This window comes from Harmonia axyridis, chromosome 6, assembly GCF_914767665.1.
Source record: "Harmonia axyridis chromosome 6, icHarAxyr1.1, whole genome shotgun sequence".
Taxonomy (NCBI): Eukaryota; Metazoa; Arthropoda; class Insecta; order Coleoptera; family Coccinellidae; genus Harmonia; species Harmonia axyridis.
The window spans coordinates 8,801,940-8,829,219 of NC_059506.1; the positions used below are offsets into that span (position 1 = coordinate 8,801,940).

Here is a 27,280-nt window from a genome sequence, read left to right on the forward strand (position 1 = left end):
AACCAAAGTGAATGAAAATTTCAATATTTGTGGCTTTTTCAATCCTTCATAACATGGACTTAATTTCATCTTTGGCCGCTCATTCGAAAAACATGAAAAACACGAAAAACTATCCGGCCGGCACGATATCATACTATTCAGGTCGTGAAGCTGGGCCCTTAGGGGTAACCAAAGTGAATGAAAATTTCAATATTTGTGGCTTTTTCAATCCTTCATACCATGGACTAAATTTTATCTTTGGCCGCATATTCGAAAAACATGAAAAACACGAAAAACTATCCGGCCGGCATGATATCATACAATTCAAGTCGTGGAGCTGGGCCTTTAGAGGTACCCAATGTGAACGAAAAAAACAATATTTATGGCTTTTTCAATCCTTCATACCATGGACTAAATTTCATCTTTGGCCGCTCATTCGAAATACATGAAAAACACGAAAAACTATCCGGCCGGCATGAAATCATACAATTCAAGTCGTGGAGCTGGGCCTTTAGAGGTACCCAATGTGAACGAAAAAAACAATATTTATGGCTTTTTCAATCCTTCATACCATGGACTAAATTTCATCTTTGGCCGCTCATTCGAAGTACATGAAAAACACGAAAAACTATCCGGCCGGCATGATATCATACAATTCAAGTCGTGGAGCTGGGCCTTTAGAGGTACCCAATGTGAACGAAAAAAACAATATTTATGGCTTTTTCGGTCATTCATACCATGGACTAAATTTCATCTTTGGCCGCTCATTCGAAATACATGAAAAACACGAAAAACTATCCGGCCGGCATGATATCATACAATTCAAGTCGTGGAGCTGGGCCTTTAGAGGTACCCAATGTGAACGAAAAAAACAATATTTATGGCTTTTTCGATCCCTCATACCATGGACTAAATTTCATCTTTGGCCGCTCATTCGAAATACATGAAAAACACGAAAAACTATCTGGCCGGCATGATATCATACAATTCAAGTCATGGAGCTGGGCCGTTAGAGGTACCCAATGTGATCCAAAAAAACAATTTTTATGGCTTTTTCAATCCCTCATACCATGGACTAAATTTCATTTTTGGCCGCTTATTCGAAAAACATGAAAAACACGAAAAACTATCCGGCCGGCACGATATCATACTATTCAGCCTGTTGAGCTGGGGCCTTAGGGGTAACCAATGTGAACGAAAATTTCAATATTTATGGCTTTTTCAATCCTTCATAACATGGACTGAATTTCATCTTTGGCCGCTCATTCGGAAAATATAAAAATCACGAAAATCTCTTCGGCCGGCATGAAATTCTTCAATTCCATCCTGAAATAGATCCCTAGATGTAGCCTTTGTAAACGAAAAATTACTACTCGCTAGATGTTTCATTTCTCTATAAGATGAACCTAATTTTATTAAACTCACGCAACTAGAAATTCAATTCAAATATAGAAAATGACGAAAATGTGTTTGACCGTGGTGGAATGAATGGTGCCCGTGGAGCTGGCCGGCCGGGAGCTAACCTTACCGGCGTCTTTTTTTCGTCAAAATCGATGGTTTTATCCATTGTTTATATATGGCGGCGGCCATCATGTTTAATACGTAAAGTCTGTCAGATGCAGCGTTGCCAGGTCGACAAGCCTAAAATATCGTACCGCGTGTTTAAAATCATCGTATTTTATCGTATCCCACTGATTTTTATCGTACACATTCGAAATAAAGGAAATTTTTGCGAGAATATGACAATTTGTGGAAAAGGATGAAAAAACAAGCAATGTATCGATTAAGTAATATATTTTTTATTTAGACAAAACGGTTAATGAATAATTAATTAATTATCAGACAAGATCAGAGAACCTGTATTTTCCTATTCACAGATTGTCGGTATTTTCACTTTATTCAGAATACACCTTATTCTAATGTCTCTTATGGTTAAATTTTACTTTATGAATAGGATAGATAGTAGAGATGCGTACAGATTCGAAAATAAAACAAGAAATTTTTCAAGGAAATCGTGAAAGAATGGATCGAATTTTACTTATAACATCGTGAAAATTGTTTCTGTTATTTTTGTGTTTTTTTTTTTTTTAAAATTACTCATTTTCATACAAGTTCTTTTCCCAAATAACTTAGAATATTGCAAAAAACATGCAATCGTCGACAAAGATGTAAAGGAAACCGAATAAACAATACCCAAATACAAAATTCTTTGAATATGGGTGTTCGAGGTACTAGATACGTTTCGAAATTGAATCTGAAATACTAATGAAAAATAATAATAAAAAAAATGAAAAATTTTTCGGAAATAATTCAAGGATCCTATTATTTAATGATACCTATACATATACTTAGGGTTGAAGTTTGTAAGTACGATTTCAAGTAACAAATTTATTTTGATAATTATATTTGACTTCAATAGTCTTTCTGAATTAAAATTAATGAATTTATTTAACATGCATTGTCATGTATTTCTTTTTCATATTAATTCAATCAAATATCTCTAGTGTGCTTTTTTGCAGATACGCCCTTTTCAATTGAAATAGCAGTATATTTTTGATGGTCTTTGTTATGTGCTTTCAACAATTGAACATTTGCTCCCATATCCACATATTATAAAATAATATGAATCTAAATACTTGAATTGATTGGAAATACGAAGAAATATCTTCGTAAAAATTCTCTATGAAATAAGGGTCATCAAAAAAACGATTTTGTTGTGTGAAATGAATATATTCAAATCTGAAATATTCAGCCACTCAAATATGTCAATGAAATACCTGTTACAAACAATTTTTTTTCACTAAATAGAATACCAAATATGAGATAATGGTATATTTTCAACTGAAGTTTGAACACCATCTGTTTTTAATGAGGCACCTACCCTTCGGATATTCCATGATTCTTTGTATTTATTTTCAACCGACAGCCAGAAAAGAAATTTTATGATTTTATTATGTTTAAGTAGGTTCGTTCTTCTAGATCCACGTAGAACGTAGAACCCCAATGAAATATGAATTGATTCATCGGAACATTCTAAAGTCTAGACTTTCCCAACCGTTTCGGTTAGATTTTTTAAAACTACTAAAATCTACCAAATGATTTCTTCCTACTAAAAACTTCATGAAAATGCGAAAAATCTACTAAAAAAGAAAATTTCTACTAAATCTGGCCATACTCAGTTTCATTATATTTTTAGTATCTATGGAAATTTCAACTCAAATGATAGGTACACTGAAATGATCGTACAAAACGCTATTATCGTACATGCGGTATCGTACATAGTACCGATCAGCAAATTATCGTACAAAACGATAATTATCGTACGAACGGCAACGCTGGTCAGATGCGAAATAATCTGCAACGTTGCCTGTATGCCAGATCTTCTTGATGGGATCGGTTTTTTACTTGGTGGAAATTCATATTAATAGATTGTTTGAGATTATGACGTATTATAAAACTGTATGGAAACTCATAATTTTCGCACAGCTATTCGAGCAGAAAATTCGGCAAGTTTATTTTCGAAATGAATAAATGGTAGTTCATATGGTGTTATTCTGGTTTTTTCGATATTGACATCGAATTCAGTATAGTCCTCCTGAACATATACAGGGACATTGATGATGACGAGGACGCTGTGATTACAAGGTTTTCAAGGGGTTCACAGACCAAATTAGATTTTGTGTTATACTTGCCAATTGTCTTCTTTTTTTTTCATATGAAACAATAGATTTACTATTTTTTTTTTAATTTCTACCTGAATGGCTAAAACCGTAAATAAATATATTATAATATAACAAATACATAAGCGTACACATTTTTTTACCGAAATTTGAGGCTTTATTGTAAAACACTGGTTATACATTTATGATTCGAAATATTGCCCATCGCTGGTCACTATACTTTCTCACATCTTTCGGGCAGCGTACGAATTGAAATAACTGGTCATCTTTTGAAGCGATCCACGAATCGATCCAAGTTTTTAATTCTTCATAAGGTAGGAAGTGCTGGTCAGCCAGGCTGTGTGCTATTGATCGAAACAAGTGATAATCCGAGGAAGCAACGTCTGGAGAATACGTCAGGTGGGGTAGGAATTCCCATTTCAACTCTTTCAAGTATATCTTGACTTTCGCAACATGGAGTCGAGCATTGTCATGCAATAGAATCCATTCATCTACTCTCTCGTCGTATTGCGGCGGTTTGTCTCTCAATGCTCAACACAAACGCATTGATTGCGTTCGATAACGATCGCCTGTGATCGTTTCAGTCGGTTTTAACAACTCATAATACACTACACCGAGCTGGCCCCACCAAATACTGAGCATGACCTTAGAACCGAGAATATTCGGTTTAGCCGTCGACGTGGAAGCATGGCCGGGATATCCACATGATCTTATGTGCTTGGGACTATCGTAATGAACCCGTTTTTCGTCTCCAGTCCCAATCCGATGCAGAAATTCCTTCCGTCTTTGCCTCGAAAGCAGCTGTTCACAAACAAACAAACTCCGTTCAAACACCTCCCGGCTTCAACTCGTACGGCACCCACTTTTCTTGTTTCTGAATCATTCCTATGACTTTCAGGCGTTTTGAAATGGCTTGTAGGCTTAATGATCCTGTCAATTATTGTTGCGTTTGAAATGAGTCTTGATCAAGTATTGCCTCCAATTCTGCATCTTCAAAAACCTTCTCTCTTCCACCGCGATGCTGGTCTTCGACATCAAAATCACCATTCTTGAAGCGTTGAAACCACTCTCGGCACGTTCTTTCACTAATAGCGGCCTCACCATAGGTATTTGAGAGCATTCGATGAGCCTCAGCCGCAGATTTATTCATATTTCAGTAGAAAATTAAAACCTCCCTCAAATGACGAGAATTTGACTCGTAAGCTGACATGGATAATCGTGAATAACTTTATGATGCAGACACAAATCGACTAACATGTCGATGGCGTTATGTTCACAAATAACTAAACTTATTGTATGACATCTACGATATATTTATTTCGACTATCACTTACCGTTACAGCCAGCTATTGCCCAACGGCAGGAGCAAAGTTGTAGGCCTAAATCTAATATTTCGGAATATGACATTGTTCAGCTAAAATATTTTCGAAGTTCAGGCGCTTCCGGTTATATAAGAATTAAAAAAATTTTTTTTTCATTTTATGTCTCAGATATTATCGAGATTTCCATTCTCAATTACTCTTTGCTAAAATTATTGTGTTAGTCCTCATAGTTTTCAAAATATCAAGGAAAAACCGTAAAAAAGAGAGAATTTCCTTAGTCACAAATACCTGAATTATTTTTACTGTGAATATCCTATGCCTATGTCAATTCACTTTCTCAAACTAAAATGATGTTGGAACATCGTGCATATCTTGAATTTGAGAAATATCATCACAGGGTGCCAAAAATTGTAAACAAAATTTGATCATAACTTTCGATTTTCAAATCAGAACCCTATTTTTTTGTGATTTCGCTGGATTCTACGGTAAAAAATAAGGGTAGTGTCCAAACGTGATTATGCTCTCAAATTCAATAATTCAAGAGTTATTTGAGATTTTATGAATTTATGTTATACGTAGGGTCAATTTTATTCGATCTGTTTCCAGACAGACTAGCAATAATACTCTATGACCATAGAAATTTAAATATCTAATTACTTTACATGTGACAGGTATTTTCATTATCAAAGCTTCACTAATTTGATTTCACGAATTGTATTTCCGATATTCAAATGACAAAATTCTGGATATACTTTTCTCTAATTATGTGGCAAATCAGTTCTTTCCGGCACATTTTGTGGAACAAAATAGACTGGAACGGATTTATCTATTATTTGTCAAATTTGTGATACAGAAAACTGTTCTACCAACCAACATTTTTCAATGCAAAAATCACTAATAGATATTTATGGAAATTTCCGTCAATTTCAATAAAAAGGCAGTGAATTCGGGAACATAATGTTTAAAACTCGTACAGAAGGCTCATTCTACCACTCGGTCATTTTGAACTCTTGGAAGAATAACAATAAGTTCTGCACTTGTATTATAAATATCTTATTCCATATTCACGATGAATGCATTAGAATTATTGGTAGAACTCATCAAATTTTAAATCAGAAATTTCCTCATCTTCTTGAAAGGATGTTGCATACTTCATGAATATCCATTATACTGGATGGAGTACCTACCTAGAAGAAAAAAACCTCTACCTACCAAATGAAATAAAATCATGCAGGACTCCTGTGTGCCAATTCTATTGATATGAAAAAGCGGTAGAATACATTTTATGAATTCAGGAAAAAATCAGCGTGGTGATGAAAAGGGAGTAACAGAAAGTTTGAAACATCCTTCCGAATTATCTTCTCGTCAATTGGTGATAAATGTGGATATTTCTGATTGAATGCTCGACAAGTTCTCGAAACAATTCTGTTACATTCACCGTGGATATGGAATAGATCCAGAATTTCATTATTTGAATAACGGGGATTCATATGAAATTGACCCTACGTATAACATAAATTCATAAAATCTGGAATAACTCTTGAATTATTGAATTTGAGAGCATAATCATGTTTGAACACTACCCTTATTTTTACCGTAGAATTCAACGAAATCACAAAAAAATAGGGTTCTGTTTTGAAAATCGAAAGTTATGATCAAATTTTGTTCACAATTTTTAGCACAATATTTGAAACACCCTGTGATGATATTTTTCAAATTCAAGATATGCACGATATTCCAACATCATTCTAGTTTGTGAAAATGAATTGAGTACACGCATACGATATTCACAGTGAAAATAATTCACGTGATAGTGACTATGGAAATTCTCTCTTTTTTACGTTTTTTTCTTAATATTTTGAAAACTATGAGAACTAACGCAATAATTTTAGCAAAGAGTATTTGAGAATGGAAATCTTGATAATATCTGAAACATAAAATGAAAACAAATATATTTTTCGAAGAATTTTTTTTTAATTCTTGTATAACCGGAAGTGCCAGAACTTCTAAAATATTTTAGCTGAATAGGGCATCATGAACAATGTCATATTCTGAATTTTCAGATTTCAAATCGGCCCCGTTCTCCAGAAACGTCTAATAGGCCTTCGAACTTGAAACACCCTGTATAAATATTCATATAAATATCTAAATATAAATATTTTTGAGAGGTTAAGCTCGATATCGGTGTAATCTGGGATTTGGTACCATAGAAAAACTCGAAACCCTTAACGGCGAACCCCCTCAAACTTAAGGCTAGGACCGCCCTTGATTTGTCGTCATGGAAAGTTATTTGCATCAAATATTTTCATGTGAGCAAGGGCGAAATGGTATGTTCTAGGAAAAAAGTCATATAGAATTCTACCCTAGAATCAGCATAGGATACCGAGTGAATCGTCTAAAATCAGCTAACGATACAAGGTTTCCGAAAAAAATCTTTTATTTTCTAGAGGGATACCCAGTGAAGGATCTACCGGCATAGTGACGGGGTCCAAGGGGCGGAGCCCCTTCGGCGAGCAGAGCGAGTCCTTTACTTTGAAACTCAAGGTAACGTTGTGACGCTACCCCAACACTGTTTGAAATCATCGGGTAGTTTATTGTATAATTTTATACATATATAGTTTGGACCTTGCTGTGTCTTCTATTATATTTCTATTATATGGCAGAGTGAGTTCATGTTTTTGACGGGTGTTGTAACTGTGATTCTCTGAATTCGTTGTAAATTTATTTGGATTTAGATGAACATATTTATCACCTGTAGTTTCGAAACTAACAGTCTTAAGATACACAACAAGTTACTTTTCAGACCAGTCTTGGATGACTCACATTTACGACTAGGCTATAGCCAACCAATCATGTTACACCCTGTATAAGTATTTAGTGATAGCGGATACTCACTAATCAATATACCCATGGTTTCGTAGAAGTATGTTCTGTAATGGGAGAAAATAGAACCACTTATTATATAATCCTCCAAACCTCCATGTTCGCGATTATCTATCGAGGAAGAAATATAGTAGAGGAGGCATGTGCCCCAGTGGATTATCAGGATGGTCATTATGGAATATTTCATCAACTCTATGGTGACGGTGCTCAGATTCCATTTCTGAAAAAAATCTTCATTAGTAATAATTCAAAATTTCTGTTGACTCACACTGTGATGTGGTTTTAAAGTCCGTCGGTGAACCATTCAACTCATCAATAAAAAAGATAGTTTGGAAGTAATGTCGACTCATTTATTCAAGGACCAGTGGAACATTAAGTCGTTTGAGATTTCAAATGTTCATTGAAAATTATCAGCATTTTTTCTTCCATCATGATGTGATGAACAATGTTATTATTATTTGAAAGAATCGAGTGCGGAAATCTATTATACATATAAACACTTTTTTAGTCTGAACCTTCGATGGTAATTAGGCGAGGCGTTCTAAGAAAATTTTTGATTTTATATCTCGTGTGGTTCCGATCACTACACACTCCCCTCCCAGTACCAACGACCCTTCAGAGGAAGAGGTACGAAGGTATATTTGAAGAGAGAGAGAGAGAGAGAGCACAAGCAAGTTTTAAGGGCGAAAAAGCAATGCTCAGCGTTCCATCGGCTCTGTCCTTGCAAAGTCACAGGCTACAGCCTGTGACTTTGCAACATTAGTCGCTCACGCAGGACATAGCGTTAGCGTGTTGATCGGATACAAGCGATCAATCAATACCGCACGATTTACAAATCGTGCGGTATTGATTGATCGCTTGTATCCGATCAACACGCTAACCCTATGTCCTGCGTGAGCGACTAATGTTGCGACGCGAGCGACGCGAATTTTATGTACTTCGCGGGCGACGCGATCAGCGCGACTTTCAATGTCCTACGTTGAAATCTACAAACACGACACGGCGAGACAAATATAATAATAATAATAATAATAATAAGTTTATTCATCCATTAAAACGCCATACAAAAGGTATATACGATAAGTCAACATGAAAAAAAAAATATTTACATAGAAGCTTAAATCTAAGACAAAATATCAATACAATATTCCCCAACTGAATAATAACATTTCTTCAACAAAATTTCCTTTACTTCAAGTTTGAATTTACGTAAGTCCAGTGATTTCACAGAAGATGGTAAATGATTGAATAACTTAATGCTTTGATAAAGTGGAGAGCATTCAAATTTGTGAGTTCGGTGCTTAGGCACTAAAAGAATCTGTGAATTCCTGGTCTTGTATTCATGGTTGCTGGATAGTCTTGTCCAGTTTTTTTCATTTTCCTTTGCATACACAAAACATTTCAAAATATAAATGCAAGGTAAGGGCAATAACCTATTAGCATAAAATACTGGCCGACAACTTGTTCGAGAACTCAAATTAAATATTTTTCTTATTATTCTTTTCTGTGCGATGAAGATTCTTGAGATATCCACACAGCTGCCCCACAAAATAATATTGTACGTTAAATGGCAATAAACCAGGCTATAATAAATGTCTAATAGTGAACCAACAGGAAGTACATTTTTAACTCTTAGTATTGCAAAGAAAGTGGTGTTGAGTTTTTTGCAGAGATAATCAACATGGGTAGTCCAACTTAGATTTCGGTCTATATAGACACCCAGGAATTTGGTACATTCACTTGGAACAATGGTGTCCTCCATATAACGAATTCTCAAATTACCCCTCTCGAAATTTTTCAGGCCGAAGTAAACACACACCGTCTTATCTACATTCAGCATCAACCTATTCGAGTGAAACCAATTAACAAATTGCTTTACAAGGGTCTCACAAGCTACTCGTAATTCCCCACAGCTCCGGGCCGAAATAACAACCGGGCCGAAGTGTCATCCGCAAACAGTGTCAGCAACAGGCACGTTAAATGATGAGGCAAATCATTGATAAATAATAGAAACATTAACGGTCCCAGCACGGAGCCCTGGGGAACGCCAAGGTCCACACCATACTCTTCCGAAGTATGGTGGTATTGGGGTTGGGATTGTGCATTGCGGAAGATCAGTCGCGCGAATTCCGCGCGCAAATATCAAATAATTTTATCGCGTACATCGCGCGAAATTCGCGTGAAACATTTTTACAACTCATACGACGGCACGTAGGATAGCGCTATTATATTCCAAGGTTTGATCAATTTGCTTTGGCCGCATCGATCGCAATAGTTCGCTCACGCAGGACACAGCGAAACGCTGTGTCCTCCGCTGATTTAGGGAACGTAATTGGGACAACCTGGCTCATTGTTATCGTAAATCTGTTAAATATTCACATTGGCTGATTGATTTCGGTCGATGCAATCGATTATTCACGTTTGTCATTCTAATGAGTAAAGTTCACTTGCTAAGCTAGAAACATTGAAGAGTTCACTCACCTGAGCTATGTGCATCCAAAATTTTAGAAGGAGAAAAATTCGTAAGATTTTTAATAATCTCAAGTGTGTGAGCCAGAAGTACGTCCCAAGGTTAATCATGTGATTTATTGTACAAAAAGAAAAAGCAGAAAGAATATCTAAGATGAAGAAGAAGCTAAAACAATATTTTCTGAAAAAAAAAACAATAATTATGAAATATTCACTACCTCACTTTGAATGAATTTGCTTATGAACATCATATTGTCAAATTCTTCAAAACAATATGAAACATGATGAAGAATGATATATCGGGTGTCCCAAGGTGAGTGGCCTATTAGATTATTATGGAAACTATTGATGGTAAAGATTTCAAATTTTGTGGATAGATATTTGGCCATGTAAGGTACATTTTTAAAATAATTTCACATTTCCAGTGTTGCCGGATGTACGACAATTTGGCAACAACTTTGTTATTTTGAATGGGACATCCGGTATTTCTATTTTTTTTATGATACTCCATAAAATATTGAATCTATTCACTCTTACTTTTCCATCCCTATCTTTGACGGTTTTTGAGTTATTAATTATTTTTCGAAATTTTAGGTCAAATTGGCGTATTACGAAAATGACTCTAGCTCGCTCAATATTTGAGATTTAAGTCAGAAATTTTGCAAGTCGTTAGATATTGATCTGATCTGTGTCACTGCTTTTGAATTATGGTTGTCAATAATACAGGACGCACCAAAAAAAATCATCAATTGCCAAGTTACAAAATTGTAAAAAAGTCTATTTTTTCAAATTAGACCCCTAGTATATTTTTCAATTTTTGGAATCAGTTCAACACATTCTACAATTCTTCTATTCACTTACACAGACTTTTTTACAATTTTGTGACTTGGCAAATGATGATTTTTTTTGGTCCGTCCTGTATTATTGACAACCATAATTCAGAAGCAGTGACACAAATCAGATCAATATTTAACGACTTGCAAAATTTCTGACTTAAATCTCAAATATTGAGCGAACTAGAGTCATTTTCGTAATACGCCAATTTGATCTAAAATTTCGAAAAATAATTAATAACTCAAAAACCGTCGAAGATAGGGATGGAAAAGTAAGGGTGAATAGATTCAATATTTTATGGAGTATCATAAAAAAAATAGAAATACCGGATGTCCCATTCAAAATAACAAAGTTGTTGCCAAATTGTCGTACATCCGGCAACACTGGAAATGTGAAATTATTTTAAAAATGTACCTTACATGGCCAAATATCTATCCACAAAATTTGAAATCTTTACCATCAATAGTTTCCATAATAACCTAATAGGCCACTCACCTTGGGACACCCGATATATATGATGGTGGTTGTCACATAACTTTACTCTTTATGATGACCAAATGATATAGAGTAAAGTAAGTAAGCTAAACTGCAGGGTGTCCAAATTTCGAGGGTCTATCAAACGTTTCTGGAGAACCAGGCCTATTTAAATTCTGAATATTGAAATTATGATATTATTTTATTTTCTCAAAAAATATTCTCAAAAAATCCATATAAATAAAATTTTGTTCATAGGAGAAAATTCTCAATATTATCACCTTTTTTTATAATGATAATAATTTATTGAATCTCTTAAGACGTAGCAAATATGTCTGAGATAAGTCAATTGAATACAAAATAATTTGAGATATACTGGCACTAATAAATGAATAGGTATATTGTATACATACAAGAGAAAATTCTCAATATTATCAACTTTTTTTTCTATAATAATAATTTATTGAATCTCTTAGGACGTAGCAAATATGTCTGAGATAAGTCAATTAAATACAAACTAATTTGAAATATACTGGCACTAATAAATGAATAGGTATATTGTTTACATACAATATACAAATACAAAAAATGGAAATATACACATCAGGATAGTTTGTCATTCAGAAATTTAGCAACACTATAAAAACATTTCTTTAAAAGCATTGACTTAATGGTTTTCTTGAACCTTCGAGAGTCCAGGCTTTCAACATTTTTGGGAAGATGATTATAAAACTTAGTGAAGGTAAAGTGAGGAATTCTCGAACTTGGTAGTTCTATGCCTGGGGAAGCACAACATAACATCATTCCTGGTGCCATAATTATGGTGATCCAAAAACTATGACATTAAAGAAATGTTATCCTTAATGTACATCAGACAATTCGAAATGAATAGGGAGAGGTAAAATTCCATTTGTCAAGAAGGCGGACCTGCATGACTCAAGCATACACAGGCATCTGCCAAATTTCCCCACAAAATAATGTTATAACTGATGTTACTATATACCAGGCTGTAATAAACATTAAATAAGGAAGTCAAAGGAAGAGATTTTTTTATTTTATTGATAGCAAAGTATGATTTGCTCAACATTGTGCTGAGGTTATCTACATGATCGCTCCATCTGAGCCCGCCATCGATATAGACATCCAAAAATGTAGAGACGGACTTAAAGTTTATTGTTTCCTGATCATATTTTATGGTCAGTAAATGATTCGAAAGATTACTAAATTTGGAAAATAAGCATTCGGTCTTGGATATATTCACCATCAGATTATTCGAATGACACCAGGAAAAAGTCACGCATGATCAGGCCGCAATTAACAGAGAGCCCCCAACGCTTCGCATCGTAACCACCATCGACGTGTCATCAGAAAACAAAACTACCAAGGATGACCCAACGTATTAAGGTAAGTCATTAATAAAAAGTGAAAAAATGGGAGGTCCCAACAAGGAGTCCTGAGGAAATCCAATATCAGCAGGAAATCTATCCGAAGATGAGCCCTCAACTCTCACATAAAATGATCTTCCCGAGAGATAACACATTATCCAGTCTAAAAATATACCCCGGAAGCCCAAATCATACAACTTGGTCCGAATAAAACCAAGCCCAAAACTCTCGAAAGCACGTGCGAGGTCAAAAAACAATCCCTCTACAAACTATCCCTCTTTTAAACGTTCATAGACACACTGGACAAATTCACCTGATGCCGTCTCAGTAGAGCGTCCTACTCTGAAACCTTGGTGATTTTGACTAATAATATCAAATTCATTGAAATAAAAATAAAAATACTTTATTGCCATAACAAAGTGTTACATCATTTATTACATTGTGCAAAAGGTGAGCATATCACTAAAGCGATATCTTCCTGCCTAATAACAGAACTACAGAACTAAAATTCGACCACACAAGACTAGGGATACAGGAATGGAAAAAAGGATAAGGGAAAAGCGAAACTGCACTGCGCGATGAACCCACCTATATCAAATAATCCATGATTCTGTTATGAACAATCCTTTCAATGATCTTAGAAAACACGCTCAGCTCTGAAATCGGTCTATAATTTGTTACATCGATCGTCTATAGCATTCTTTCTGTGAATAGGCGTTACAGCGGCGATCTTCAACCTCGTCGGGAACCTACCGGAAGCCACTGACAAATTCAAGATATGTGCAAGTGGTCTTGTGATACTCATAGCTTTTACCACACTCGTAGACAAGGGATCCAGTCCAGTACTACTTTTATTCTTTAAGTTCATAACTGTCGAAATTACTTCCTCCTCGCTAACAGGATAGACAAAAAAGTTCCGTTTGACACCATCTTAGATGTGCAAGACAATGACCGAACGGGTCTAAAATATTCATCGAGCGTAGAAACTACCAATGACGAAAAATAATTGCCAAAAGCATTTTGGACTCCTTGCGGTTCCGATATTGACACTTAAATTAATTTTTTTTCAACTTAAATTTTTGTCTCCAGTAATAGTGTTAACCAAATTCCAAACCGTTTTGTTTTTATTACTAGAACTTTGAATGAGATTTGTATTATATCTATACTCGACTTGTGTTAGTAATGCACTCTAATCAAACTTAGCTCTCTTGTAAGTGTTCGCAGCTTCTTGAGTATGCATGTTTAGTCTGACCCAATGCAAGTACTTTAAGTTTATATTGGCGAATTTCTGATGTGATCCAACGGTAAAGATTACTTGACGCACGTCTGATTGATCTTATGGGACAATATTTAACCACAAGCCAAATAACAATATTTGAGAAGGAATCAAAGCAAACATCCAACTCGTTCACTAGATAAATTTCATCAAAGTTGCCCTGTAGATTTGATAAAATACTCGTCAAAACATCTCTTATTCTACGACTTGCATAAGCGACCGGTGTAGGTGGATCGCCGCGGAATGTACACCTCAACAAAAATGCCATATGATCGGCAATATTGCCCTCGAAAACAGTCACTTGCATCAACAGTGGTCAATATATAATCTACTTTAGATTCAGATCTATTACCCCTACCATCGACAGAAATTCTAGTTGGCTGCAGGCAAGTTATCTTCAAGTTGAAACTACAAATTAAGTCATTTAGCATCTTCCTATGGTTACAAGATTCGTCAAGATAATTTATTTCGAAATCATCATAAATAAAGATTACAGAACTGAGTCTACTACAAACTTGGAGAACATGCCCTAAAATATCAAAAAATACCCCATCATCACCTGTAGGAGGTCTGTAGACACTAATTACACACACCACAGAGGCACCGATATTCAATCTCAAAGCACACAGTTCGCAGTACATCTCCACAGAAAATCTACCCAGATCCAGATCTACAGTCTGAAGACCACTCCGCACAAGCAGCATCGAACCACCATAAATCCTGCTCAGATGATAATACGAGACAGCAAGCTCAAAATCAGGAACAGCCACGTATTCCAGTGCAGACTTCTTGCACCAATGTTCCACGAGATTATGATATGAGGCTCCAAATCTTCCAACAAAACCTCAAGATTGTTGAACTTATTGAGCAACAACAACAATTGAGCAACATTTAGTTCTAAGAGACTAAAACTGTAATGCTTCCCGGAAAGCAGATCAGTTGGTTTTCTACTTTCCGGTGGAAAAAATATCTGATTGATGCATTATTAGGCCAAAAGGTTGCATCAAGTCCCTTTTCTTTCTCACTTCTCAGCAAAGTTACCTTGAAGGAGGTATATTCATCTGGCCGCTTTGGCAAGATTGTCAATACTGGTTTCAGGTTTCACATTGTACACGTGAAGAGCAATCCTCCTCTCAATTCCAGAAACGTCTGAGGCTTGGTCGTAACTTCTAAAATCCAGAAAAAAACCCATTGGAAAAAAAAATTATATCCTCAAGAACTAAGAAACTGCAGACACAGAACATTCGATTTGATCAAATCATATTTCTGCAAAATGAAATAAAAATCTAAAATCTTCACTGAGAGACTGAGAAGAATCCATTCAGCTTCTATTTCTAGTCTTTCTGAACGAATTGAAAGATATTGCAGAGGAAGATGAAGCATTCGCTAACTACTGCTAGGAACAGAAGAAGAAACATTGATTCGAGCAGAAACTAATTTCTTCAAGAAGCCATATGAATGGCTACAAAAGAATGAGTGAGCCTGAATATTAAGAAAATAATCCCTCTTGTTTTCAGTACCAACAGAAATAATGAAAGCAACATAACTTGCATTACTATAAAAAATAATATTATGAATATTGTAGAGGTAATGAGAGTATTCATACTCACTATGAACATTAGATAACATGTGGAATATTTGAGCGAGAAATTGATTCACACCAATTTTGCCATCAGAATATCTAGAAAAAACCTTAATAATGAATCCAAACTATTCTTAGCAAGTAGGAATCTAGAATATGGAATCATTTACTGGGAAACTGAAAGAAATTTGAGAGATATCTTTGTGATACAAAAAAAAACAATAAGGGCAGTATTTAATAGATTCGGTTCTCACGTGAATCAAATTCATTATCAAATAAAATAAGAACAAAATAAATTCCACGAATATTTGGTGATATTATTCTGATTTATTCATCTCAATAAAAACAATGTTCAAACGGAATAATAGTGAAACTTATAGAGAATTTTTTGAGGAAATTCAATCTTCAAAGATATTGGTTTGTACTTGTGAAATATGCTGCAAACAGAAATTCATTGAAGATAATAACAATCGCAATACAAGATTACAACATTTTCCAGTTGATATATTGATCTTAGTTGGGGAAACCCGCATAAAATTATATCAAAATGTTCAATGAAACACTACCTAAGTAGCACTGAAACACAAAAGCATTCAACATAACAACTGTATGGAGGTGAGCTCATGATAGCAGTATTTGTTGACCTGAGAAGAGCTTTTGATACCATAATTATTATCAAAATGTTATTGAAAAAGCTCAAAAAAAAATGGGTAACGATGATCCAGGTTACTGATTATTCAAGAACCTATTTGACCAATCGCCGACAATATGTTTGTCTTGATGGCAGTAAGAGCAAAAAATTAAAAGGTATATGTGGAGTTCCTCAGGGTAGTGTACTCAGGCCTCTGCTGTATTTAATTTATACGGAGAGTTTTTCGGCTACTAGATTGAAAGGTAAATTCTAGATGTGTGCAGATGATATGGTCCTACCATAAAGCGGAAAAGATCTAAACATATTACAGGAAGAAATGAACTAGGATCTCAAATTGTTCGATATATGATTGAGAAAGAACAAACTTGTACTCAATAAAGAAAACACTGTATTTGTCCACTTCAAGACTAAGCAAAAAACCACAAGAGCTATTAGTTTGATCATCAACAATACGCCGTTACAGTAAGTTGATCACTTAGGGCTGTATATAACAGAAAATCTGAAATGGGATCTTCATATAGAAAAAAATTATAGAAAAACTTAGGGGTCTTATTAATGTAAAAATTTCTCCACTCAGCACAAATTCAGCCTGTGCTGAATTACATGTGTGAGATCTGGGGGAATACAGCCAGGACAAATTTAAAACAAATACAGGTGCTTCAGAACAAAGCTATAAGAGATGGCCTTATGATAAGCCAACAACTGCGGTATAGAGAGAATCGCAGTTGATGAAATTCGACAAAATACTTATTCTCAACCAGTTCAAATTGATTTTTAAAATTGATAATTATCTTGTCAAAAATGATTTAGGTACTGTTGGAGAAATCTGGTGAGTTGCATCAACACAATACTAGAAATAAGGGATAAATTCCGTCTCAAGAAAGTAAATTCTGAACTAGGTAGAAGTTTGTAGGCGAGTGCCGCAAACATTCGAGCGAGAAATGGACTTTCGCCACATGTTGCACACTATACTTTACCTACAACTGCACAAATTTCAATAATTCAAGTAATGGACTTGATTCAAATCAAAATGACCTCCGTTGACAGCATGTGCTAATTTTTTGCTTTTCCATAGAAACGACTCAAAAGCCCAATTTCAATGGTCTACCAAGCGAGGTGTGGATAAAGTGCCATGGGGAATAATATTTCCCACAGTATGAGCAATACATAGTTTTGAAATTGTGTAAGCTATGAAGAATTCGCTACTTTCCATAGCAGTTGTAGGAAAAGAAATAAAATGATTAAGAACTATAATTAATTTGAGGAGATTCAAAACCAAGGTTGAATATTTGAAATTTGATTTGATTTGACTATTTGAGTATGAAATTTGAGCCGCATAAACTGAGAAAATTATTCAATTAAATCAATGAATGTTGACCACTAAACATGGCCGGAGCGAGTAATTTTGGAGCCTGAAGCAAACAATTTTTGGCACGCCTGCTGAAAAAGCATCAATAGCAGCATGCCTTCCCTGATAACCATCCCACCTCACAAAAAAAAACAGCGCCTGCTTCGATGATAATGTAGACCTTTTTTCTCCCTTCTTTTGTTTTCGTTTTTATGATATACATAATTATTTGATCCATCTTTCAATGAAAGTTATAGGGTATTCTGTTTATATTGCAGTAATATGGTAAGGTTGTCATGCGTATTATTTATTAATACATTAATACGGTTAAGTAAGGGCGGTTTTGAGATTTTTATTTCAGAGCAATGTTGACAATAGCAGCGGAGCGGAACAACCTCATATTGTTTTTAAGAATCAAGAATGAAATATGGACAGGAGGCCAACAAACTGGGCCGAATTGTCGCCTCTCAAATATAGGCACCTAAAACGATGGCTTCAATGTTTCACCCCTAACACCGGCCCTGCCACTAAATTGTGTTTAGATTTTGAGCATCTCATTCGAGACAAATAAATATTATTACTATGCGTATATGATGAATTAAAAAATATTTCAGCTTTCAATAATCGTCTGATGAGCACTCGAACTTGGGACACCCTCTATAATGAATTCTTTCATATTTATATTGCTCACCTAATTATTGTCTCCTGCTCTAATAACACTTGTTTGGTTTCTCTGTTTTCAATGGCTATAAAACATCTGACGAAGATATCAGAAACGAAAATAACACTTGTCATAAATTCTTGCATATAAATCAAAGGATGGTCACAAATTCCTAAATCGTTGAAAAATGCTACCAGCGGCGCGCAAATGTATACCGAGGATAGGGCAATCGATAATATAACCTCTCGACAAAATCTGAAAATAAAAATTTAAAATGTGAAATGGGCTTAATATTAGATACAGATGTATTTATTCCTTAGTTTTTTCCAACAATGTCAATGTATGGATAATATAATCAATAATCAAGGAATTACATGCTCGGTTAAAACAATATAATTTTTTAGGTTTCGAAAATATGGAATATGAATACCAAAAAAATAAAGTGATTAATTGCTGATAACGACTTCGAATCGATATGAGTCCTACTGCAACATTGGTTCGCAATCGAAAGAATCTTTCATAGTATGTCAAAAGAATGAAAATACAAATAATAGTAATTTACGTAACAAGTCCGGAAAATAGGGTTTTTTTGGACGAATAGACAAAATTCCAGGACGAGCGTTAGCGAGTCCTGGAAGTCTGTGAGTCCAAAAAAACCATTTTCGGGCGTGTTGCGTACATTATTTTTTCGGCAACCCTGTAAAATAATACTATCGCTGCTGCTTTCCATATTTTATTGCGATTGCGATCAAAAAACATGCAAATTTTTGACAACTAATTTCATATGAACTGTCAGCCGTTATCTCGGTTGTTATGGATTCTATGATTCTTTTCCGGCCTAGTCCGGGAAGTACGTACTTTCCGGACTAGGCCGGGAAATGCTACTTTCTCAGAGAAAAAGCGTCCGGGAAGCGAGCACTTCCCGGACGGTTGCCGAAAAAAAGATATATTGTTCACATTCCACGCTACCTTTCTCTCTAAATTAATTTCATACATAGCCTGAAGCGGCTATCTTGACACTATATAGTAGGTACGAACTGCGACAGTAGTGTTTCGTTTTTTGATCTTTGTATTTCTATGTCTAAACACATATCCGTCATTTTAGTAGAATAGAAAAAATTTTCAGAAGTAGTACTAATAGTCCAGTAGATATGTACCGGGTTTTTCACCATAATTTGACCCCCCCTTTAACTTTGTTACTAAAAGAGGTACAAAAAATGTTTTTCACAAAAGTTTCACGAAATCGACTAGTGTTTTTTAAAATGATTTCACAAAACGAAATATATACAGAGTGGGCAACATATTGATTGCAACTTCATTTTTTCAAATGGAACATCCTGTATATTTTTCTATATTTGACTAGCTCTTTCTCCCCTGATTTCGAATATATAACATATGTTTGGCCTTTCTCTCTTATTCTGAGTACCACAGAGTTTCAAATTTTAAAAACCACCTGGCTTGCTCAGTAATCAGTTTTCAAGTGGTAGGCTGCGATAACTCAAAATGCCGTTTTTTGAGTTATCTCGTTGACAACGATATGACATATAGTCAAATTGCCAACGAGATAACTCAAAAAAGGGCATTATGAGTTATCGCAGCCTACCACTTGAAAACTGATTACTGAGCAAGCCAGGTGGTTTTTAAAATGCCTTTTTTTGAGTTATCTCGTTGGCAATTTGACTTTATGTCATATCGTTGCCAACGAGATAACTCAAAAAAGGACATCTTGAGTTATCGCAGCCTACCATTTGAAAACTGATTACTGAGCATGCCAGGTGTGAGGTGGTTCTTAAAATTTGAAACTATGTGGTACTCAGAATAAGAGAGATAGGCCAAACATATGTAATATATTTGAAATCAGGGGAAAAAGAGCTAAAAAAATATAGAGAAATATACAGGGTGTTCCATTTGAAAAAATGAAGTTGCTATCAATATGTTGCTCACTCTATATATATTTCGTTTTGTGAAATCATTTTAAAAAACACTAGTCGATTTCGTGAAACTTTTGTGAAAAACATTTTTTTGTACATCTTTTAGTAACAAAGTTAAAGGGGCGGTCAAATTATGGTGAAAAACCCGGTACATTTACCTGGAAAAAATTTCAATGAAACTTCTGGAGCTCTCAATGAGAGCCTGTGCTAACTTGAGCAGGGCCAAAGAACCTCAACATTTTCGGACTTTTTTCGGTTTTTTGCTCATAACTTTTAACCTAATGAGTTTTCTACCAAAACGTTCATTTTTGAAGATGTAGAGCATTAAATTCTTTACAATTTAGTATTCTAAAAACTTTTCCGTAAACCCAATATCAATTGAGATACAGTCGATCAAAATAATAGTCCAGTAGACAATGCAAAAAAAGTGGGGTCTGCTGGAAAAAATTCCGAACTTGATAAAACTTCTACAGGTTGTTCGGAGGTGTTGTGGGATGACTCTGTCAAGTTATTCAACACAAGGACCCTATGCTTACTTGAGGAGGGCCGAAGAATCCTAACTTTTTTGGCACTTTTTTCGGTTTTTTGCTTATAACTTTTAACTTGATTAGTTTTCGATCAGAACGTTCATTTTAAAACATATCATTGGCTAACCCACATCAAAAAAACAGTTGTGGGATCTGTTTGGACAATTGTTTGTGCAATGTTTTGAGCATTTTATTATAGAAGATTTCCTTATCGTACACCTGACGAGTAGGTAATGCCTACTAGCCGAAGGCGCTTTGCAATTTTGAAAAGTACAATTTAATTCCTCATCGAGACGTTCGTGTACACAGTTCCACGCAATATATTATACACGGTGTTTCCTAATTGTGAATCAAAACTTCATGAGGTGATAGTACTCATCAGAATAAGAAAAAAAGTTTTCATAACCATTACTACAATAAAGGATCCTCTTTGAATACAGCCATCCCAAGATTTCATTTTATTCATAATTTTTTTCGATAGCATTGATTTAGATGGAAATTTTGTCACAGTTGCAACTTTTCACGCCATATATTATGCTGATTTTAGTTTTAGGTTTGAGGAGTAGTAGTTTTCTCTGAAGAATTAAGGTGGAATGCATAAAACTCCCACTCATTTTTTTTTCAAAAACTCCGAAAAATTTCAGAAAAAAATGTTTTTATATTTTTCGAAAGGATGATCCGTTTTCGAGATAAGGCAACAATTAATGCCATTTTTATTCAATAAATGGGTTAGAAAATGTATTATCAAAATGAACAGTTCGGATGGCTGTAATTCGAAGAGAAAACCTTTTTGGAACATATGTTCATTGTTTACCTATACAAATTTTTCCTTATTTTGATAGGTACTATCATCTCTTGAACTTTTGCGGCACAATTAGAAAATACCCTGTATAACGCAAAACAATCATTGAAAAATATTTTGCATTCGAATTTGTCTACTTGATTTATATTTGATATTGCTCCTTCTCATCATGAAATCGACACCCACAAAAATTCCGTCCTTCTTTTAAATTCTTGCATCTTGGCATTCTATCGACCCTGCAAATAACCGAAAAAATTTAAACAAATCTGTCGGGTCTCAGAAAAATATTAATAATAATAATAAAGGACTTTATTGCACAGAAATCCTAATACACTTGCTTTAACATACAGTCCATTCAGGAATTATTGACATCGAAGTAGGCCATGAACGTCTAGTCGCGGCTTTATTTCTGGTTACAAAAATATCACTAAAAATTGCTATGGTTCATCATAGAAATAACCAGTTTAAATTATTTTCATCATTTTTGTATCCGAAAGATCCTGAATTTTCGAAATTACGATTATTACGAAGGGACGCATACAGTCATGATTCCATAAATTGAAATTCAGATTATATAACGTAAAAATATAGTGAAATGCTATATCATTTCAAGGAAATCCAATGAAGAGATATCTATTCATTTAAGAGTCGCCCATGAAAGACCCCATTGAAGATCATTAAAATATGCATATTCCTTTTCACCAAAGGCTCTTCAAAAATTGTTGCATTACTGATGGACACTGGATACCAACCTGCTTGCAAAATTCTTATCAAATAACTCTTATGGATCATTTTAACTGTGGTGTCTCAACTGGTGAAGAAAACAGAAAAAACTGGTTGATAAATTTAAATAGTGTAGCTTAGTGAATGGAAGAGCCATATCATAATGAGACAGAAATAAAATTCAAAGAATCCATTTAGTATATGAAAAATTTTGACATCACAGTTGTACTGTAACTTTCAAAATTGGAACCAATTTATCAGCCGATGTGTAAATTATTTTCTAAAGTCACTATTTATTGAAACTGTTCATAACATGAATGATTGATTAAACTTGTATGAGAAATATAGGTACTATTTGTACTCAAGTTTTCTGTTTTTTATTGAAATGCTTTTATACTAGTTTCTGTTAAATTACATAAATTATTTTGCCCATAACAGCTTTAACTCACTCACTAAAAGCATTTTTGCATGAAATCATTTTTAATTTGTGAATTTCAAAATTTTATTGTATTCTATTATTATCTTCAAGTGGGTAAGAGGTGAAGAAATTCTTGGAAGTTACTCTTCTGAATATATTTTTTGATTAAATACTCAGTAAAAATTCTATAATTGGAATTTATAAGATTTTTGGATAACTCATTGAAGAACAAAAAACAGATAAAACAATGCTTAATTTCAATATAGAATATAAATAAACTATAGATGCAATGCCAAGACTTTGTTTAGCAATCCAATTATAAAATAATTCTCTCTTCATAGATTTATATAATCCTCATAATCACTACTGTCAAAACAAAACATCCAGGTAAAAATCTAAATATCCAGCATTCAAAATAGTGCTCCTTCTACTTTTACCCTTGAATATACTTGAAAAACATTCTGTTTTCTTTCTAGAGTCCACTGTTGAATAATGTTGGCATTTTCAAATAACCAAGTTTCGGTAATTCTTTACTTTAACGCCCCCTCGTATTTTTCAGTTTTTTGTTATTTTTCATTGAAAATGTGCATTTTACAATGATTCTTGATGTTTATCAATAAGAATTTTCCTTTCATTAACTGTTTGAACTTGTCACCAATTAAGTTTATGTAATGTTGTCTTTGATTGATTAAAATCCAGATGCTTTTTGGTCAAATTTCATCCAGGCTGATATATTGGTTGCTTTTGGCTCGGCTTCTGGTAACAATAAAATCATTCAATGATTCTTTGAAGGTGAAATCGTATTGCACAGGTTTTCTTCCACTAATAATCCAGGTTGTAATGACTTGCCTTTTTCTTTTTTCAAACAGTACTGTGAGAAATACTCAAATAAACTAATCAATGTGTGTTTGAAATTGATACAACTTTTAAGTTTCAAAATTTCTTCGATCAAAACCATTAACACAAACAAACTGAAATCTAACCTCCTGTCAATGACATTTCCAATGCCAACCCGAAATCTGCAATTCGAAATGTTACTGAATGAGCCAGTACCAACTTAATTTCGATTTTCCAAAGCCACCCGGGATGTCAATAATTCCTGAATGGGTATATACATATATAGAGGGCGCGAGGTTCAGTTCGTTCGGAGCATTTCATACCCCAAACGTCTGTTCAACTAACCCTACCTATTCTGCAGTTCTCTATTCGCCTCGCTGTTCGCTTCACTATTTTGTAACAGATATATTTTTAAATTAATATTCAATCATGTGTGTATTTTCTCCATTACCTATTGATGTAAATAATGTCATTAAACGAAAATAACGAATTTCAATTTTCATGATTATTAATGGATGTAAACAAAAATTGCTTCACATATGTAGCTTCATTTTGTTAAAATTCTCAATAAATGCCAGAGTTCGGAAGACAAACAATGAAATTTAATTTATTTTTATTTATTTTTGAAATGGAATTCAATCAGGAAATGGATTGATTCAATCGAACATAATTGAATTCATAGAATACAAATTGACAGAGGTTATGTCAATTCGAACAATAATTGAATTACGTAGGAAAGTAGTACGAAGTTACCTCCTGCGTCACATTTTAATTATAATTGAATTCCCTATATATTTTGTTTCTTGAATTTTTTTCTTAACCTCATATAAACCGAGATGCAGCGAATCAAAATTCAATTACCTGCCGTTTTATGGTGAATATAGTATTTACCAATCAATATCGACATATTGAAATATTGGGAGGTGGAGGGGGGAGCCTATAATTATGTGAAGAGCAGATATTTCAATGTTATCGTGGCATGTTATCACCTTAGTGTGAATTCCATCAACCCATAATTATTTTGAACCATAATAATCACATCAACTAGGTTAAATCAATAAAAAATAACCAAGAATGAATTAATAATAATAATAATAATAATATATTCATCATCAAAGTTTACATATACATAAACATACATATGAGGGACTAATGAATATTCAAAAAATGGAGAAAACCAAGTAAAATGGTTTTCTGTGAGTAAAATCACAAATATTACAAAATTTTACATTAGCCTTAATGTGTAGGTAAGTAGATGCAGAGTATCATTCCATTTTCGGTCTTTTCTCAATCCAGTGTGAATAGTCCAATTCAGGTTCAGTGTCGCAATTCGGTGATCCATATCCATATCCGTGTATTATGTCACAATTCGGGTAAATTCTCAGTTATCGAGTAGTTGGTCAAGATTCGGGTAAGTAATATTTACACACATATACATATATATATATATATATATATATATATATATATATATATACATACATATATACACACATTTATTTTATTATTTATTTAGAGTTTATAATATTGTAGAGCAGTGTTCTTTCGGTGTTTTTTATCCATATTTTTAGCTTGTATCTAAACTGATAACAATTTTGGATATTCCTTATATCTTCAGGTAGAATGCTGAATATTCTTGGAGCCAAGTATTGGTTGCATCTTTGGCCAATTGTCTTTTCAGCTCTTATAGTAGTGGGACGAGTACCTTTTATTCTCGTGGGATATGTATGAGTAGAGTGTGTTATATCATTTTTATTTTTATGATTATCCATCAGAGTCTTAAATGCATATAGTTGTGCCAGATCCATAACTTCCGCTTCTTTATACGTCCATTCACTGCTGTACGTTCTGCTTTTTCTTAGGATAATTTTTAAGAATGATTTTTGTATTATTTTCAGCCTGTTGAGGTGGCAATCATATGCTGCACCCCAACCCAGAATGCCGTACGATAGATGGGACTCAATTAATGCGTGATAGAGAGTCTTCATTTGCTTGAAGTCCAAAATTTCGGCCATCCTTCTAAAACGGCCCAGCATGAATCGTATCTTTCGTACTACATTGTCCACTTGAAGATCCCATTTTAGGTGACGGTCTATGATTATTCCTAGGTACTTAATATGATCTGCTTCTTCGATCTCTACTCCATTGGCTTCTCCCAAGGGTCCCATATTAGGAATACCGGAGGAGTAGGAGCTAAACGTCAAGTATTTTGTTTTGGCTACATTTAATGTTAGTTTGTTATATCTGAACCACTGTTGTATCTGATGCAAATCTTGTTCTGCCTTGTTCTTCAGTTCAAACCACGAACTCGAGTTATAAAATATCGCTGCATCGTCTGCATAACAAATAATTTCGCCTTGCAACTCCAAACTTAACAGGGAATTCAAATAAATGTTGAACAATATGGGACCCAGAACAGTACCTTGGGGCACCCCATATGTAATATTCCTTTTTTCACTCTTGACGCCATTCAAATCGACATATTGTTCCCGGTTGTATAAATAGTCCTTTAATAGATCGTAGCATATTCCTCTCAAGCCATACCGATAAAGCTTATGTAATAAAGTTTCATGACACACAGTGTCGAATGCCTTACAGAGGTCAATGAACAGACTTAAGCATGGGAGTTTTCTGTCTAAGCTGCCGTAAATATGATTTGTCAACTTTTTAATTGCATCCTCAGTACTCCTCTTGGGACGGAATCCGAACTGACAATCCGAGATAATATTATTTTTTTCCAAGAATGACACAACTCTATTTGCTATTATCTTCTCAAATATTTTCGCAATGTTGGATATTATTGTAACAGGTCTATAATTCTCCATTTTGAATGTAGAGCCACTCTTATAAAGTGGTTTGATGACACCTGTTTTTAGTATGTTGGGAAAGCATCCGCTTGACATGCAGTTGTTAATTAGTTGTGAAAGAGGGTCTGAAATTTCTTTGCAGATTTCCTTCAGTGTTTCAGCCTTTATACCATCATTACCAGCGGATTTTCCATTTTTGAGACCATTAATAATCTTTTCAACCTCTAATCTATCAGTAGGGTGTAAGAATATCGTTTTATCTACAAAATTATCTCTATCTATAAAATTTTTTGGAGGAATTATTTTATTAGCATATTTTTCTCCTAAAAGACTATATCGTTCATTAAACAGATTAGATATTCTATTATTATTATATTAAAAATAATGATTGTATATAACCGAAAAAAGTCCGAAATTCTTAGGGTTCTTCGTCCCTCCTCAAGTTAGCACAGGGTCCTGTGTTGGATAACTCGACAGAGTCATCCCACAACACCTCCGAACAATCTGTAGAAGTTTCATCAAGTTCGAATTTTTTTTCTGACAGACCCCACTTTTTTTCTTTGTCTACTGGACTAATTTTGGTCGACTATATCTCAATTGATTTGAGGTTCACGAAAAAGTATGTGGAAACAAAATTGTAGATAATTTAATGCTCTACAATTTCAAAAATATACGTTTTGGTCGAAAACT

The 27,280-nt window shown here is 34.3% G+C and overlaps 2 protein-coding genes across 4 annotated transcripts in view; one reads left to right on the forward strand and one right to left on the reverse strand.

Annotated features, from left to right (window-relative positions):
- Nucleotides 1-27,280, forward strand: part of LOC123682785 (potassium voltage-gated channel protein Shaw-like) — a 403,607-nt gene that overhangs the window by 216,926 nt on the left and 159,401 nt on the right. The window lies entirely within an intron of this gene.
- The window catches only part of LOC123682788 (potassium/sodium hyperpolarization-activated cyclic nucleotide-gated channel 1-like), a 120,440-nt gene that overhangs the window by 92,264 nt on the left and 896 nt on the right, over nucleotides 1-27,280 (reverse strand). Inside the window, exons 2-4 of the mRNA XM_045621573.1 lie at nucleotides 18,576-18,800; nucleotides 10,346-10,514; nucleotides 7,877-8,084 (exon numbers count right to left, since the gene is read on the reverse strand). Of these exons, the coding sequence (XP_045477529.1) occupies nucleotides 7,877-8,084; nucleotides 10,346-10,514; nucleotides 18,576-18,800 (602 nt within the window). The remainder of the gene's footprint in view (nucleotides 1-7,876; nucleotides 8,085-10,345; nucleotides 10,515-18,575; nucleotides 18,801-27,280) is intronic.